General features: G+C 39.7%; 2 protein-coding genes across 8 annotated transcripts in view; one reads left to right on the top strand and one right to left on the bottom strand.

Moving 5' to 3' along the window:
- Positions 1–18,942, top strand: part of MTFR2 (mitochondrial fission regulator 2) — a 104,748-nt gene that overhangs the window by 49,170 nt on the left and 36,636 nt on the right. The window lies entirely within an intron of this gene.
- The window catches only part of PDE7B (phosphodiesterase 7B), a 312,328-nt gene continuing 293,914 nt past the window's right edge, over positions 529–18,942 (bottom strand). For all 5 annotated transcript variants that reach the window (XM_036994627.2, XM_017650215.3, XM_017650206.3 and 2 more), the window contains 5 exons: positions 16,469–16,560; positions 11,438–11,582; positions 9,379–9,475; positions 5,139–5,219; positions 529–1,286 (listed from right to left, as the gene is read on the bottom strand). In XM_036994627.2, coding sequence (XP_036850522.1) covers positions 1,069–1,286; positions 5,139–5,219; positions 9,379–9,475; positions 11,438–11,582; positions 16,469–16,560 — 633 coding nt within the window. In that variant the 3' untranslated portion in view covers positions 529–1,068. The remainder of the gene's footprint in view (positions 1,287–5,138; positions 5,220–9,378; positions 9,476–11,437; positions 11,583–16,468; positions 16,561–18,942) is intronic.

The raw sequence follows: 18,942 nt of genomic DNA, 5'->3' as shown, positions 1-18,942 counted from the left end.
AAGATGGATATGGGAAGGCAGTTCAGAAGGGTATCTGTGAGGATCTAAGTTGGGCAGCTTTCAGAAGATGAAAGATGTGTAAAGTTAAGGCCTTTATCTGCAAACAATAGTATATTAATAAACTCTATACCATATTTACAAATGCATTCTCTTGTATTAAAACTAACAGTATTCTGTTCACAGTGCCATTGTGTATACAGGTAGCAATCCCATAATACTCATGTATTTTGGCATGGGAATCAGTAGCGCTTGGTATTTACAGAAAATGTACATGTGTGAATATGAACATGTCACTGAATCTGAGTTAGGATAAAAGACAGATCGGTTAATGGTGCAAAGGAATGAACTGTACAGCACCTTCCCCTCGGATTGGATAGGAAACGTGGTTTCTTAAATTGAGAAGATGCCAAATCTCTGACCCAAAGTGGCATAAGGTCTGTAACAAAACAAGGAACCCCCTGTTCAAGTTTGGGTACATTGAGTAATCTTAGTCCAGAGTTTTAGATCCATTGTCTAGTGCATAAAATATAAAAGTTAAAAAGATTTATTATTATTTTTATAATAATAATTATTATTAAAATAGAAGGTACTTTCTCTCACACTCTCATGTGTGCTCTTGCACATAAGACCAAAGTCCTTGGAGTTCCAAATATGCTGGTGTTTTTGTCATGCAGATCAGCAGTCAAATGGTGGACGCTAGAATGCTCCGATGGAACTGTTGCCTGTCACAGTACGACCCAGGGCCCCGGGGGGACATGGCAGAAGCACCTCTTTCTTACTCCCCAGTCTTCTCGGTGAGGGGCAGGCCTGTCCCTGGAATCAGCTCCCACGTTCCTGAATGAAGTTGCTCGTTGCGGCAGCTAATGCTGAGGTGACGAATGGCTTCTGTACACTTGGAAAAAGGAGGGGAGGCCAGTAAGTAGGAGGAGGACGGCACTCCGAAGAGCCCCAGGACGCAGCCCCGGAGCGGCGGTGTTCATCGGCAGGAAGCCCATCCTCCCAGGAGGCCTCTGCCCAAGGGGGTTCTCCTCCTCGCAGTGTGCCGAGCAGGGGCGGGCCTGGTGGGCGCTATGGGGCGCTGCCTTCGGGCACAGTCTGCTCCGCGCCCCCGGACCCTTGGCCGCCGCCGCCCGCGCTGCCGTGGCCTCTGTGTGGCGTGGGCAGTAGGCTCTTCCACTGGGCCTTGTTGTGTGAGAGGTGGCTCAGCATGTTCTCAGACAGGGCGCTGTGCCCCGTGAAGCGGGCCCATTCCCGGAAGAGAGGCTCCACGATGTAGGTCATGAAACCTGGAACAGGCAAGGTCAGCTCATCACCAGGAGGGCCGTGGGTCCTCCTCCCTCCCCCTCACAGCGCGATTGCGACCCTCTCGTCTACTCGGCCCAGTGTAGGAGGGCAAAAGCGTCCCCCTCAGGGCAGGAGCCTAAGGTATCTCTCTTTGGGCTTGTTATTTAACCTCCCTGCACCTCAATTTACTTATTTGTAAAAAAGGAGCTAAGGAGAGTACCAATCCCATAAGGCTGTTAGGACAAATGAAATCATTTAACACCAGCAAAATGCTTAAGCTGGCACATAGTAAACACTCAATAAATGTTGGCTATTATTATTTGCAGAGGAAGAAAGACATGAACAGAAAAGTAAAAAAAGTCTATGCTGGAACTAAGGTGGGGGGTTGGGGGAAAGGAAAGAGCAAATGATACCAGGAAGGGGCACATCATTGATTTAGACCATCTGATGAATTCATCATTTTTTTCAAGATGTCATAGTTTTCTCTTGCTTTCAATTATGTTAAAAAACTAACTAGATAAATAAAATTTCTTTCTTCTTCAATACAGATTTTTACCTGCATAAAAGTCCTGTTTTAATGACTTGATAAGACTGGTTGATATCAAACTTGTCTATTCTCTTAATTATTTTAGACTTGTTGCTTTTTAATCATGCCTCACTGTTAATGCATTTTCCATATTAAACATGATTCATTAAAGCAAAGACAATTTTTAGGCTAGGCTGGAATTATTAGAATCATTTCAAACACACACATATTTAAGTTTTATAATATTTCCTTGAAATGTAGGTGTGGGGGAGAAAAGGCAAATGTATTTCAGCATAATAAATTCTTCCAACACCTAATCCCCTGGGTTTACAGGCACGTGAATTAGAAGCTTGATTTGAGTGTCATCTTATTGGACAAACAGCAGGTTGCTATAGAGATGGGCAAAGGATGTAGCAAGGCAAAATGTTGTACTTTTCTGCATATTTCATCTTATATGAAGTATTTAAATATTATGAGATCATTTTAGGTAACCCAAACCTGAGGAAGAAAATTAAGCCAGTGACTGTATATCTGTTTTTTGGTAAGGTTATATAGGGAATCAGCAAGTAAGGATTTCCTTCTTGAATTGCCTAGCTTGCTATTCTTGAGTTTTCTTCACCTCCTTCATGATCTATATATCTAATTTCTAATATCTTTCACCTTATGAGGAGGTTAAATGTTAGATATCTAAAAAGGTAGTTTGCAAAATTATACTATTCTAATGTTTAAGGTGTGAATATTTATGAAGTTTACTCTAAATATATTTTAAAAAGTTACAAATCCAGCATTTAAAAGCTAATACTTAAAATTCAACTCATTTTCTTGCTGAAGTTACTCTGGAATCATAACTTCCTTATTTCTACTTTTCAGCTTTAAAGACCTCTTATAGTAGATGGAAAAGCCATTTTAAAGTGTGAATGGACATGAGGAGGGAGGCAGGTTTTCAGAGGGAGGAAGGCTTCTGCATGATCAGATTTGGGAACCTGATCCATCAGGTCCCTGGGCATGGTGTCTACTTCCTCTTCTCCTCAAGTGATGGACTCACACTGCTGGGGTACGGATCTCCCGGAGGGCTGACATAGGGCTGAGAGTGGTGGAGGCAGAAATGGTGGCCTCAGAGTAAACAAGGAATGAAGGAAAGCCTCTTGTCATCTTTCCATAGATTTCAATAATTACAGATTCATTGGATTTAAGATCTTCTTTTTAAAATGCAGAATTTTATGGGTGAGGGAAAAGGAGTTTAATTTCCATCTCCACTTGCATTAATGAATTACTTAGAACAGAAAATCACATCTAAACCTGAGATGGCACTCAGGAAATTTTCACTGTGGACTGGGACAGGAAAAGAGCAGGGACATTTTCAGTCCCAGGGGAGTCAAGACAGAGGAAATAGCGATGTTAGTGAGGACCCATTGCAAAAAAGTTCTTGTCTGGGAGGCTGAAACCTGCAACTCCCATCAGACTCTGTTTATCTATTTGGATTTTTCCACTTTAGCCTGCTCTGCCCCTTCACACCCAACCTGCCAACCCTGAACCTATGAAGCTAGGAGATGTGGAACAGAGACAAGAAAGATTTATGTACTAAAGGTTGTTTTATACTCACCTTCTCTTTCTCTTTATTATTTGTGTGCTGGTGTAGCATCCAAGGGATTTTTCTGTTCACTCCCCATCCCATTTAAAAAACAGGTATCTATGGTAACCACATTTTCCTGAGCTGAAAACCAGGACATATGATCTGACAAAATAAGTGTTTTCTCATGACAGCAGGACAGAATCTCTGAAATCAGGGCTGTCTTGTAAATCCAGGTTGTGTGCTGAACAGTATGAGCGATTTTCTTGGGTGGTTCAAAATGTCTTTAACAGGTGCCTGGCAAATTTCTTTCTAGTCGGAGTTTAACAAACACACTCTCAGGATTAAGATTTTGGTCTGGGTCTATTTCTTTTGAATATTTTCTGCAGAACGTCCATAACTAAAGCAGCCTAATAGGAGGGAGTTGTCTCAAGGAGACTGAGACTGTGTTTCTGTTTCTGTTATTCCCCCTTCCTCTCCCAGCAGTTCTGTAGCTTTGTCACCCTATTTTTCATGGCACCCCGCTTCCTTTCCTTTTTGGGTGGAGGAACCACTTTCCTTGTAAAAACAACATAAGGCAATTGGGGAAAAAAATGGATCACCAATAATCTCATACTTCCAATATGTCTATTTAATATTTATATATTTCATTCACATCTTTGTAACTAGATTAACTTTATCCCTATTTTCTTATGATGATTTTAGGATTCTTTTGTGGATTAGATCTGACCCTTAGTGATTATAAGTGTATCACTACTTGGCTAACTTGCTCTGGTTTTCTTAAATGTCTGCTTATCCTTTCAGCTGCCTCCTTCCCTCCTAACGTCAAGGCAAGAGCCCTGAGCCTTGCGGGGGTCTGCAGCATTGTGGTGCCTTAGGCTGTCCGAGCCCTCTGGGAACTGGTGAAGAACATGAGCTGTTACACATAAGGGCCAGAGCTTAGAAGCAAAAGAGTTAGAGTTCCGAGTTTGGCTATTTTAATTGGAGGGAACTGCAGGGGAAAGAAAGACTTGCTTTAAATGTAGGTGGAATTGGTGGAGTGTTTTGAGGACTGATAGAAATACTTACTGAATCAAAACTATTTCCCCCCACTAAAGTGCCTGAAATATCCACAGACTGATTTGGTTTAATGATCTTCTGTATAATTTAGAGTAATTATTTCAGATGCATTAACATGACAGTTTAACAGTTTACTGCCACTGACACTTGAGAATGTAGTCCTAAGAGAATGAGACTGAAAGTAAGTTTTGAAGTGGCGAGCAGAGCAGAATGCGACTCTAGGCCACAAGGGACAGTATGGCTTGCATGGCCTGCGTCTGGGGTTTGGGCCCTTGGGACAGAATATTGGGGATGCATGGTAGTGACCCAGACTGGATGGGTCCTAAAGGCCGATTCTGCTGACTTCCCATCTTTTAAGACCTAAGGAGAGTGTGAGCTAATCCAGTCCTCAGCAGCAGATAGTTGATTGTGATTTCTCATTCTACTCTATTTTGTTTTGATTTGATTCTGAACTACTAACACAGGTTAGTTAAGGGTCTATAACAAAGCCTTTACCCTATTTTTCATGATTTCTCAATTGGTAATTAGTACATAGGTCGTAATTAGAGTGTTTATTTGGACTCAGACATTCCCCCAGGCACTGATTACCCTCCAGTCTGGATCTTTCAAAGACTGTGTGTAGCACCTCTTTTCATTGTGACTCTTGGCAGAAGAGCCCAAACAATGCATCTGAAAAAATTAAAATTGAATTCAACTCACCAATTTGTATACTAGGGATTGAATCTTTCTGCTGATTACAGAGTGGACTGATTTCCAGTTCAAATTTCTGTTCAAGGTCACCTAAGAAAAATGAAGAAGCAGCACATTGGTAATCTAGAACATAAAAATGAGTGTTGATAGTTTTAACAACTTAGATGGAAGAAGTGATTCTAGGAATTACTGTTCACTGCCTTGTCATCAATAGAGAACCTTTAGCGCCAATTTGCTATGGTAGCTTCCATGAAAATTTACAATGTCAGTGTGTCCATGACCATTTATAATAGGCTTATTGTAAATAGATGTTCTCTGGGACTAAAATAAACTTTGAACAAGATCTTTGAAAATGAACATGACTAATGGCAATTTCCTAGCATGAAATATAAATTCTGATTTAAGTCAGATTGAGAAAACAGATTGTTATGCCCCTCCCACCTCTTTCCTCTGTCTGATCCTAGTCTGGTTTCTCCTGAACAACCAGGAATACTAAGTAAGAAAGAAATAGGGGACGAGGAAAAGAAGGTCTCGTTTGAGGAGCATCTCAGTCTTTAGGTACAAACTTGATTGGAAATAAGGATTTGCTGTCTTTTATTCTGATTTCCTTAGAGTTTTACTTAATATGACTAAAGGTTAAAAAGCATAAAGGTTAGAGTGATATTTCTTTTCTAATGCCTTTGCCAGCTAGAAGACCAAAGGAAAATGCATCATACAAAGCTTTATCAAAATACATTATCAATCCTTCCTATAAGTGAAAAATTGTGGTTAATTTTTATGTTGGAAAAACAATCTGGTTAATCAGTAAAAAAGGTGATCCTCAGAAATATTAGCTGAGTTCACAGTTGTGAATGTAACTCCTCTAAACTAGAGATCAAATATACAATTATGTCATGCTGTGTGTCAGGCACTGTTCTAAGCATTGTACATATATTAATTAATTCAGTCCTCATAATGACTTCACTATAGTACCCATTTTACAGATGAGAAAATTGAATGAAGGTAAGGTAGGTACATTGTCCCAAGGTCACACTGGTAGTAAAGAGGGGGGACCTGGATGCCAACCTGGAAGTCCAGCTCCAGAGTGTCTGCACTTAACTATGAACTACACTTTAGAGAAGCCACACATTCTCTAAGACTGTGGCCATGCCTCGCATGGTGTCTTGGTGGTTCTCCAGACTAATGTGAGGAACCCCTCTGACTTAACCTGCGGAGTCCAGGGAAGACAGATGATGACAGTCTCCTGAGGACAGGGCAGGACACCATTCAATAAATGAGTTCTCCTAAAGCCAGATTGACTCCTCACATCTATAGTTCTATCAATAGAGATTTTTCAGTTAAGCCTGACTCTTTGGAGGAATCATCTGAGTTTTCCCTACCCAGCACCCTTCATACAGAGACATCAACTCCTGTTGATGGAATACTTTTGTTTCCCCTACTTTCACTCTGTGTGACTCTAGTCTGGTTTCCTAAAAACTCATCATTAGTTTTTGCATCTTAGCTAGTATTCTTCCTTCAGTTTTTCTTCCACTTCAATTATATAGGGCTGCCCTACTTGCAGTTTCTAAAATGACTCCCACTGTGATGTTCTCTACTTTAGCCTGGTGTCCAGGGGCATCCACAAATCCTCTCACTCTCACCTCCTATGGGACAAAGCTGGCAGGAGGATGGTCTCCACCTCAGGGCCTTTGTCCATTTCTACTCCTCTCTAGGTAGACCAGCAGTGTCCAATAGAACATAACGGAAATGTTCTCTGCACTGCCCACTAGGTTAGCCACTTGCAATATAACCAATAAAACTGAAGAACTAATTTTATTTTTATTTCATTTAGTTAATTTAAATTTTATTAGTCAAATATGTTTCATGGCTCTCCTAGGAGGAGTACAGTACACTACACAGCCTTCCATACTTAGTTCGGATTCTACCTGCCTCACACTAGGTCTTCTCCTGGGACCTCTTCCATTAGAGGTCATTCAATTAGATCATTAATACAGTTATTTATTCAACATGTTTTTAAAAAGCACTGTAGATTTCAGACACATTGTTTGCCAATGTAGAGAATACAAAGAGGAAAACTGCATAGTTTCTCTCCTCCCGGAACCTTACTGCTTGATATTTTGAGGTTATGAAATAAATTAACTATACTTCTTTGTATCCTTCATAACGTCTCCAGTGGAGCTTTGTATATAGGGAAAATCAGTTTCGCTGAGGACTAGATGTGGCTGTAAGCAGATGTTCAATAAAAACTTCTGGGAATCTTGGTTGATTGAAGAGATGCTCATTTTGTAGGATCTGCCTCCTTAAGGCACTGAGAAGGGGAGGGGCTACCTGATGTTCAGAATCCTAATCTCTAGTCTCAGAACTCAACACTCTTTTCAGAGATCTCATCTTCCTTTCCTCCTTCGTCCTCAATCTTGATTTTAGGCTTTTCCTTTTCTCAACTTCATGAACCATGAAAGATATTTTGGCTGGGACCACCAGCAGTCTGTAGAAGCCCAAATTCTAAACTGAAAACCAGAATCTGACTAACCAAAATGATACAAGTTGAGTTTATAGAACTTTAAAAAAAATTTAATTCAGTCTGGAGGATAAATTGTTTGGATGAGCAGAGAGTCAGGTCTTCTCTTCAACAGGTAGAACTGCAGATCAAAATGGTATTAATACAAAGGACCAACACACCTTCTCTATTTTCTCTCCTCAAGGAGGCATGCAGAGCTAAGTGCATGGGAGTTCACCTTTACTGATCAGAGTTACGAATGTTCCAGGTTGTTCCATTTTATAACACTGCATGTGCATATTTTATTAGGACAACCAGTTTTTGCAAAGAGATTTTACAGATTGCCTTTCTAGTTGATTGTATTCACTCCACTTTGTTAACAACTTCAATTCACCAACTCTATTGCCCTTACTATCTGCCCAAATGACATTGTCCCTGCCCCAAGTGGCTCTTAATCCAAATAGGATGCAAGATAGCAAATGAAAGGGTCAAACTGCCATCAATCAACAGGAGCACATGACTAAGTCAAAACCAAGAAGGGCAAAGTACAGCCCTTTTCTCTCTCCCACTGACTCCTAATCATGAAGATTCTAGCCCTCATCCCATGTGTGCTATTTCAGTATTTTCTGTATCACACAGTAAAGTATTTATCTTATCTCATCTAAAACTTCCCTGCTCCAATTTTATCATCTTTCCTTTTGTTTTTCCCTCAGTAGAGATTTTCTGTCATAGGCACTACGACTGATCTTTCCATTTCTAACCACTCACACTCGGTTGAAGTGAAACTGTACAGCGTTGTGGGAGTCATGTGACCACTTTTCTTGTGAGTGAAAGAGACGGTGGGCAGAGCCTTCTGGCCCCACGTGAACCCCATTCATCCTGCTCTGTCTCCTGTCCTTTGGAACATCTCAATGTTGCTGACACATCTTTCAATGGATGCTTCTCCAAAATGCTCACTGTTGCTACTTGACCTCCCCACAGAACCTGCTTGTGGGCCACTTCAGGCTGTTTTTGTTCTCAGGCTCAACCCTGATCCTATCACTAACGTCAGGGCACTGTTGTGAGTGAACAAACACCCACAGCCTGAAGAAGTGAGGCAGTGTTTAAAGGCCAGTATCCCACCCAACGCCAAGATCCTGCTCGCTGATTCATTACCTTATTTCTGTATGAAGTTAATCTCTTAAAAATTATACCCTGTATGTCTACTACATTTCAATTGAAAAAAATTATACCCTAACTTGGGGCCGTTTGTCTTTTCACTGTATATGTTTGAAAGGGTGTGCTCTATTTCATTCTTATCTTTATTTAAACAAGCCAGGGAGGGAATACAAAAGGAGTCTGAAGCCCTTCTGTCAGAGTGGAAAACATTGACCCCAAATGGCATTTAGCCTTTAGGCTGCACTCAGCTCATTGCAATGGTCAGAGGAAAAATCAAACTACCCCTCACATTCTTATAGCCACTGAGGAAAGCAATTGAAAAAAACCATTTATTTATATATTTATCTCCTGCTTTTGCTCATTTTTCATTGCACTTCTTCAGTACTACCTGTTTCTGTGGTAAGTCAATATTTTTTATTTTTAAATTATTTCCGAAAAGGGCCAGATGGTTTGTAAAAGAATTAAAGAGAAAGGTTAGGATAATAGAGTGGATGAAAGAACAAGTGTCATAATAGATTAGCCATTTCCTGTTTTATTAGGGTAAAGGCCTAAAAGGGGAAGGGGCAATGAAATCAGCTGTCGATCATTACTAACCTTGCCTGTAGAATTCTTCACACACCCTTTCACTCCATTGCTTGCTCATCTCCCAGATTCTACAAGGATTGCAAATATCAGCACACTTCAAGGCAATCTGAGAAATGACAGAGCAGGGAGAGGTGGTCAGAGAATGCTCTTTCAGCAGCAAATGCACCCAAGCCCTAGGGCTTATCCAACCCGCCAGTGGGCCTCGTGGTACCAGGCCCTTATTTATGGAGTGCCTCTTCCGGAAATAGCACTTATTCACCACCACACAAAACCTTCATTCAGTACTCCCACTTTATAGCAGTGAGGAGAGAAGAGCCATCATCCAAGGACATAGCCTCCTGGAGGAGACTTGGGGTGGGCAGGCCAAGGAAAGCCGTGGCCTGTCTCCTTCTGTTGCCCTGCCCTTCATGGGCAGGGAAGCCACGGGGGCCCCAGCCAGGCTCAAGTGAGGTCATTTGGACCTCATTCTCACAGTGACCACACTGACTAACTCCATACATCACTTAAATTATGTGTGTTTGCATTTACGTGCCTGTGTCTGTCTGTAAGCAAGCTCATATTGCCCACCAGGGAGCTAAGTCATATCAGACCTAGGGGTGTTTTGTTTGCAGAACTAAATCACAGCTTAGCCCACACAGGTCTGGAAATGAGATGCCAGGTTTTGTCAATAATGCTGACCCTAGAAGGGTTACCTTGAATTCCCAGAAAAGCAGATTCTCTCCTTTGACTGCCAACTGCTCAGGAACCACTGCGGGGATGGGCCCTTGGGGTTGTGCCCTGACCACCATCAATGTCTGTTTGCTTTGACCCAGTTTCTTGGAATCACAGAACTGCTAGCAGTGCTGCGGTCTGGGAGAACCCCAACCATATTAAGTTGCAAATTTGGTTGTTTCTATTTCCTGGTTAATGAGGCACCAGTACATGTCAGAGTCGGCAAGGGGCAGAAGTGCCCTCTAGGTTCTGCCCTGTAGGGATTCATTTGTGTTAGCAAGTGTCTAGGCCAAATCTTTCAGCTACTCCCAAATTGACTTGAATCACTAAAAGCAGACACCTGGTGGATCTTTGTGGCACTTGGGAACTAGGAGACTAGTTTGGGAGGAAAGCTGGAGGGAGATATAGCTGGGAGGAGGGTATTTCCTGGGAAGGATGGAGCACTTTGGACAACTACAGAGGGCAACATGGGAGCATGGAGCAGAAAGCCGCTACAGCTCAGTCTGCCATATGCAGCCCATTTTCCTGGTTAAAGCTGGTTTATCTAGATGAACCATGGTCTAAACCATTCAGTCTTTTGCACCAAAAGGAAAGGCAGAAGACAAGAGAAAATGGGGGATCAAGAAAAAGGCTCTGGTTTGGATACCAGGTCAGACTTCTATTTCTGAAATCCATGCTCCATCTTGTTCTCATGTCACAAATGCCTTCTTGCCATGGAATGAAGCAGAAAGGGTTGGACTTGATAGGATTCAGTTCTTTCAATTAAACTTAAAATAATTTATCAGTGCCTAAAAATGGCAAGACTAGGTAAACATGTTTGAGCCTCAGGTGAAGATATGTGCTTAGGTAGCAAAAAAAAAGAAGGAAAGCAGAAATTGATTGAGTAGGTTTTAGATAAAAGAAGGCTACTTGTTTTTCAATTTTTTTTTACTGTAGTTAGCATAGAAAACTTTTGTGTTATAAGAACAGTCTTTCTAAATTGCACAGCTTTCACCACGGTCAGTTTTACATCAAGCCACAAAATGTGGTAGATTCTTAATATATGCAATTGCCCAACAGGAATTCCTTGCGGTGAAGCAGTTCCCAAACAAGGACAAATGTGATATTATCAACTTAGCGACATGAAACCCAGATTTTGCTGCTTGGAAACCACTTGAAAAACTTCACGTCTCAAAGCTTTTTTTTTTTTTCACTCTGGAGATTTTTTTAATCCTTTTGTGTCTCAAAGCTTTTAATAAAGTAGGTCACTGCTCTGACTTCTGCCCCGGCAGATACCCCTTCTCAAATGTGCTATAATTATTGATCATGACCCTAAGTGTTTTTACCCCGCATGGAATAATGGCACGTTGTTGTTTACCTGAAGCATAAAGTGCCTGTCGTGTACGTCCTCCAATCTTAAATCTTTATTGTGGAGGTGTGCTTTCAATCTGGTCAAAAATTCATTCTGCCTGTTGATGTCTGTTGCCAAGATCAAGGAGCCCAGCTGCTGTTCAATATCCTGTCTGCATTCACAAGAATGAAAGACAAAAAACACACACACAAAGCAAATCCCTTTGAGGAGGGTGATTGATTTTTGTCATCATCAGGTGGCTTGTAATCTCATTTCTGCCTTTGATCCTGTTTATTACAGTCCCAGTCCCTCAGAGCCCAAGAATGATCCTCTCACCCCATCACTTCTGACTTTGGACAGGAGGTATGCCATGACCCCTGCAGAATGATCAAAACCTTGGGTGAACCAAGTTGTGGTAGATTATACATTACCATGGTCCCTAGGGGTGGAAAAACTGAAAGCTAACTAGAAATGCATGCTTTCAAGACACAAAAAGACTCAGAATCACAGGAGTTTGGGTTTTGCTTTTAAAGAGCTCAAACCATCTCAAACATTACCGTTTGCATGGGAGAGAAAAGGGCATAATAGTAATGATAATAAAGACAATAACAGCGACTGATACTATGGGGTAGAAAGATTTATCAGTAGAAGAAAATATCTGGAAAAAAGATACTCTAACTTAAAAAAGAATAATGGGTGATTCAAGCACCATTAGAACCCAGTGGGAAAGCACTATATTAGTCAACAAATGGAATAAAGAAACTGGAATATTTTAGGGAAAAAAAAGCAAATTTGAGCTTTACTTCATATACACACAAAAATCAATGGAAGGAAAAATCCATAACTGTTTTTAAATTTCACCTTTAAAAGTGAAGTATCTTTTGGTAGAGTGCATAGAGCATACATATATAGTTTAATGAGAAAATATAGAATAACATCTTTGTTTACAACTACTCAGGCCCAGAGCACTGGCTGCCAGGGCCCCACGAGGCTCCCATTGCTTTTCCTACCACTTCCTTCTTCCCCTCGTCCCTGAAGTAACCACTCTCCTGATCTTTTAATAATCTTCTTGCTTCTTACAGTAATTGTACCACCTATGCATGCATGTCTAAACAATATGGTTTAATTACAACTGCTTTTTAACTTTACATAGTTTGAACTAATTTTTGATTTGCTTCTTTAGCTTAACATTGTGTTTTTGGAAGTTATCCATGGTGATGTGTTCATCCAGTTTCATTATGGTATCATATTCCATGGCAGGAATATACCACGATGTATTTATCCATGTTACTTTTTATGGTCAATTGAGTTGTTTATGGTTTTTGATTACTGTGAAAAAGATGGCATAATGGACTCTCTTATATACCTCCTGCAAGTTTCTCTAGTGTCCATATCCAGGAATGACATTATTGGATCACATAGTCTGTTCATCTTCAGTTCCCTAGATATTGCCAATTATTTACAAAATGATTGTATGAATTTACACTCTGAACAGTAATAGATGAAATTCTTATTGCTGTACATTCTTACCTTTTACATTTTTCTACCAATCTGAGGGGTATGTCATGCAACTCATTGTGGTTTTAATATTAATTTCCTTGACGATTAACAAGGTTGGTCATATTTTCATTACTTATTAGCCATTTGTATTTTCTCTTATGTGAAATTGTATTCTGGTCCTTACTTATTAGTCTATGGAGTTATTTCTCTTCTGGTTATTGATTCTAGGTGTTTTTAAAAATATATTTTCAATACTGATTTTTGTCAATTATGTGTTGCACGTATCTCCTCCTACTCTGTAGTTTCTTTCTGTTTTCTTTATGATGTCTTTTGAGGAAAGGAGGTACTACTACTTTTTAATATGGCTTAATCTGCAAATTTTATCTGTTGCTACTTTTTTCCTTCCTATTTAAGAAATCCTTTCCACCTCTGATGGAAATACTCCTCTATATTCTACAAGCTGTATAGTCACACCATTTGCATTTCATTTTTCAGCCATATGCACATCTTTAGTCTACTTTTGAACTTTAGAAATAATCAGGGAAAATAGGAAATTCATAAAAGAAATACAAAATATTCCCCAAAATATTAAATAGTCTTAGTATAACAAAAAGCAAATAAAAACAGCTAAGTGATACTATTCCCCTCAAACTCTCAAGTATTGAAAATAATTGCTAACCAATATGCTGGATTAATAATGATTGTGACACCTAATGCTACTGATGACAATCTCCACTAGTGAGAGTGTAGATTTGTACATTTCAGGAGGGCGATTTAGAGGTTAGGGTTTAAAGCATTCGATGAATACAAATAATCTAACAGTTCATTTACAAATTTATATTAGCATATTAGTAAAGATGTAATAAGTCAAGATATATGGATATTTATCCTATTGTTTATAATAATGAAAAATCTTGGGGAGAAAAAAGTTACAAAAAATCATAAGTAGGAGTTTGGTTAAATAAAACATGTTGCATACTTACTATGCCATATGATAACATACAGCTATATCTGACATGGGAAAATGTCATGTTTTATTATGTTAAAAACAGAATTCAAAGCACAAAAGGCATGATTTCTATGACCATAGAAAAGAATTTGAAAGGCTATGTAGTGGGATTATGGATGATTTTTATTTCTTTTTTATATTCCTTAATATTATATAAATTCTTTAAAATTTATGAATATTTAATTTATAATCAGAAAATAGAGCTATGTTAGATGAAGTGTTTCATGAAGCAAATTAAAAGGCAAACTAAAAACTTCAAATTATACTTATAACATATAACAAATGCTTACTGTAGTCATACACAAATTCTTACAAATGAATAATACTAATTGGGAAAGTAGAAAAAGGTCAGACACAAAAATTTGTTCTTTAAAGGAATAACAATAGCCAGTAAATATGTGAAAACTTTTCAGTCTCAGCTGCAATCAATCAATCTGTGTGTGTGTGTGTCAAATGTGCAAATAGTATAAAAAATATATTAGAGATAAAACTCAGTTTTAGTGATGATATTGGTAGATTTTCTCACAACCCACTAGTGGGAATATAAGTAGATACTTTTTAGAGAGGCAGTTTGATTATTTACAACAAGAATTTTAAAAATGAACTCCTTTCTGATCAGTAATTTCTATCCACAAATATTTTCTGAGAAAATTGAGTATCAGGGTTTGGGATAAACATATATGTTTAATAATGCTTGTTGCACATTATTTATAATGACAAAAATTTAGAAATCCTCGAAATTCCAAACAATAAATAATGCTTAATACATTTTGGTGCAATAATACTTTATTAACATTAAAATACTTTATTTTAGTAGCAGGCTTAATGATATGGAAAAGGCTTTTGCAGTAAGTGAAAATATCAGGATGTAAGCCATACAAATAAATTCTCCATTTTGTTAAAATACTGCTATACTGAAAAGAGACTAGAAGGAAATATACCAGCTAGCCTAACATTAACTATCCGTGGAAGGCGGGATTACCAGTCATTTCAGTTTTCTTCATTTTAGGTTGAAATCACATGAAACTGCCACCTATTCTAGTGTTTTGGACCCTCAAAAACAGCAACTTCATATGGTTCAAACTAAAGCTTTCCTGAATTTTTCTTAGTTTGTACAGTTAACCTGGCTTACTTTTAAAACCAGTAAAGTGACTTTAAAGCATTTATATGAAGATAGGAAGAAGGATGATGATAACCTTCACTATAAAGTTGTTCACGTGTATTACTGCATTATGATTGTTCTAACGAAAGCAATTTGTAACACTGCGTCCCACGGAGACATAAAAATAGGGCATTTTAATTTGGAATCCATAGGAATGAATGGATTATTTTAGGAAATGAGTACTGATCGAGCACCAAGCAGGGTTAATGTGGGCGTTACAGGGACAGGTCAGACCTGAGCTCTCGCCTCCTTTTCCCTTTTCCATCTTCTTTCCTGCCCTCACTCTCCTTCCTTTCCTTCTTGCTTCGGCTGCCCTTGCCAATTACCTCCTGTTCTCCTTGCTTGATTTCTTGCTCTAGGTTTTAGCTCGTTTTGTATTTAATTCGTTTGATCTTTGCAGCTCTAGCAAAAGGCACACATTTTTATTCCAGGAATGAGGAAAGGTTTTATTTAGTTCAGGCGGTAAAATGTTATCAGAACTGAAGTTCCTCCTGCAAATTCCACATTCCTCTGGGTGCTAGGAAACAGTGAGAGATAGTATCAGTGGGCCAGGAATAAACTTCTGAGCCCAGCACATACTGCCTGCTCACCGGGGAGACACAACTTGGCCCGTGACCTTAAGTAATATGACTGTCTGAAGAAAGGGATCTATTTATTTATACTCATCTAGCTACGTCAGATTCTGTGCATTTTAATTAAACATCAGAATTAGTGGCAGCCTTGGAAGACTGTGTAGCAGCTCACTAGGGCCCATGTGGAAAATGAGGCAATAGCCTTGGATTTAGTAGGACTTGGCCTGAATACCCGGGATAACAGAGGGACAGGAAACTAGTATCTCCCCTTCTGCTTCAAATGCAAGAGACATAGGTATATGACTGGTGAAAAAATTTCTGGAGCCAATTTGCTTACTTCACAAAAGACATTTAGGAAAGAATTTCTGACTTCTACTTTTGCTAAGACTGGAACTTACAAAACAAACTTTATTGAGGGGGTTTTAAATCTAGCTTGAGGAATCCTGTGTTCCTTCTTGATAAATATTTATTATTTGGAGCTACACAGGAGGACAATTTTGCTAACATGAAAGACAGGAATTTGGCAAAGCGGAGCGTTGATGCTGCAGAGTGTGAAAACCGAGAGCTGTTTATGAGCCTTTTTTCTGATGGTAGGTCATAAATTATCCAAGGGCCTTTCAAAGCTCACAGAGAGATTCTGATTTCTGTTGCTGTAACTGACACCCCATCTCCTCTGAGAGACAGTGAGGCACAGGCAGGGAAGCATAGCCGGCTGGCTCCCTGCCATTAGACCCGGGGGGTCTCAAACAGGCCCTAGAGAGGGTGGCTTATCTCAGTGTGTGGCCATCAGTATGTTTCATCTCTACGCCACTTACGTCATTTCCTTTGGCAAGTGAGCAAGAAGCCTTGATTCTCGAAGCATGCCAACTGTAGATCGCCAGTGGTGATTCTCCAGCACAGACATATTCTAGAAAGAAAGAAAATTTAAGCCACAAATGAGAGGGAAGCCAGATACTGATCTTTCAGGCTGAACACAGCTTCACTGAGACCAGTGTTTTCCCTCCAAGCAGTTTGTACCTGATGACGAAGAAGCCAACCAGAGAAGGAAATACGCAAAAAAAAAACAACCAGAAGCCCAGTCTCAAAGCTGTAATGATGTTGGGATAGTGGCAAGGCCTTTCTGACCCTCCACTGGAGGGTTGAATGACAGTTGATTTCCAGTGTCTTTCATTGCTGCCCCTGCCCCCTTGTTTGGTAGATGGTCAGGCAACAATCCAGAGGAAAGAAAATGAAGCAGGTAAAAACAGGTAAGCAATGGACAACATTACTGGGGCTATGTGCATACCTTAATCCAAGATTACACTACTCAGCTGAACACAGGCAGGTCTTACAACATCGGTCTGATCTATTGCACTGACCATTGTTCCTCAACACTGGTAAGAACTTTCTGTGTCTGAACCACCTGGGCAGCTGGTGATAGGTTCACACTCCCGAGTCCCAGTCAATACAGTTTTGACTTGTTAGCTTTGTATTGGTTAATGTTTATGTACACTAAAGCTTGAGAAGCTTGCCAGGGAAGCAGCACTGTCAATAACCTTCATGCCCAGTATATTGGCATTTAGCCCATGATGTCTGAGTTTGAATCTGCAATTGCTTCCTTGTTCCATTATTTTAGTATTTCTTTCCTTCTGGGAACCTTTACTGTGTCCAATCTCTCCTTTGACTTACGGTTATCTGAAATATGCTGCTTGTCTGAACACTAGCTAACCAGTTAAATAATGAATATTTCTTACAATCCACTGCGTTTTATTCTAATTAGTGAATGTTAAGGTCTTACCACTGACATTGATGCATCTAGAAAAGAACCCCTCCGGCCCCTGGGAAATCTTTTTGCTCTATTTTCTTGTTTGTTTATTTATTCTCGATTTTGTTTCAAGAGTGGTTAAAAACTTTCAGAACGTACAGGAAGTAGCACTCATTAAAAGTGAAGGGAAATTGTAAGATTCTGTTTACATGAGGTACCTAGAGTAGTCAAATTCTGGGAGACAGACAAATTGTGGTTGCCAGGGCCTCGGGGAGGAGGGAGTTGCTATTTAATGAGTACAGAGTTTCAGTTTTGCAAATGAAAAGAGTTGTAGAGGTGGATGGTGGTGATGGTTGCAACGCAGTGTGCATGTACTTAGGACCAGTGAACTGTACACTTAAATATGGTTAAGATGGTAAAATTTATATTATGTGTATTTTGCCAAACTATTCCATCATGATGCCTCCCCTTCTAACTGAACCACTGAAATAATGCTCAACTTTCTCAGCACATGGGAAAAGAGAAGGCCTGTGAGTGACATAACCCCAGGGAATGCTGAGAAAAAGCAAGTTCAAGGAAACTGCAACTATTTTTTATTCTAAAACCAGACAATGGTTTCTCTCCAGGACTTTGTAGAATGAGTTTGTGAGGAGGAGCCTTCCGCCAATCCTCTGCAGAGGCTGTTCTACTGCTCTTCATTTCTCTGCCTGCCAAGGAATCATTATTCTTTATTCATCACTTGACCATGTTTGAACCAGTGATGAGATTTTGTGACTTTTACCAACTGTCTGTTATCTTCTTTGGGCATGAGCCACACACAACAAAAGAGAATGCTTTTTAGAAATAACATGCTAGACAAATTTGTTTTGATTGTAAAGATTTATGAAAGCAGAGAGTGCTAGGTTAGTGTGAGGTCACAGATGTTCTATCTTGTGGTGACATTTAATTCAGTCACTCATGAACGTTCATTTGCCAGATTAATTCAAGTAGACATGGACACGAGCATCCTGATGAGAGTTTTTCAAGGGGCCGGAAAACTGTAACAAGACCTAATGATAAATGATACCATATCCCTGTTGAGTGGAACAAAAGTGTCTGGAGGATTGCCGTAACCGTTGTTATTTATGCCAGCCTGATTTAACATCTCCATTAATAATCTTTCTGAAGACAGAATAAAACTGTACTTGGGAAATCTGCTAGTGAAACTGTATTTGGAGACAAACACTAGGAAAATGGAAGGAAATTGAGTGGGCCTTGAAGCTGGTACAGTGTAAAAGGCAATAGATCTTATACACAATTACAAACACAACTTCTCGTGGGGCAGCAAGTCATTATAAATAAAACTATGGTTTGGCCAGAACCATGTTGGAAGTAAGAGTGCTTCAGAGGATTCCAGAGACAAAGAGAAGAAGGGCAGCCTGGAGAGGGGGTCTAACATGGATGAAGCTCTGACTCCATGCCAGGCACTTTACATGATCTCATTGAATCCTGACATAACTCTCTACTGTTTTTATCATCAACTAATAAATAGTAAGATTTCAGGTT

The sequence above is a fragment of the Manis javanica genome, chromosome 13 (assembly GCF_040802235.1).
Source record: "Manis javanica isolate MJ-LG chromosome 13, MJ_LKY, whole genome shotgun sequence".
NCBI lineage: Eukaryota > Metazoa > Chordata > Mammalia > Pholidota > Manidae > Manis > Manis javanica.
This window is presented reverse-complemented; position numbering and strand designations above follow the sequence as displayed.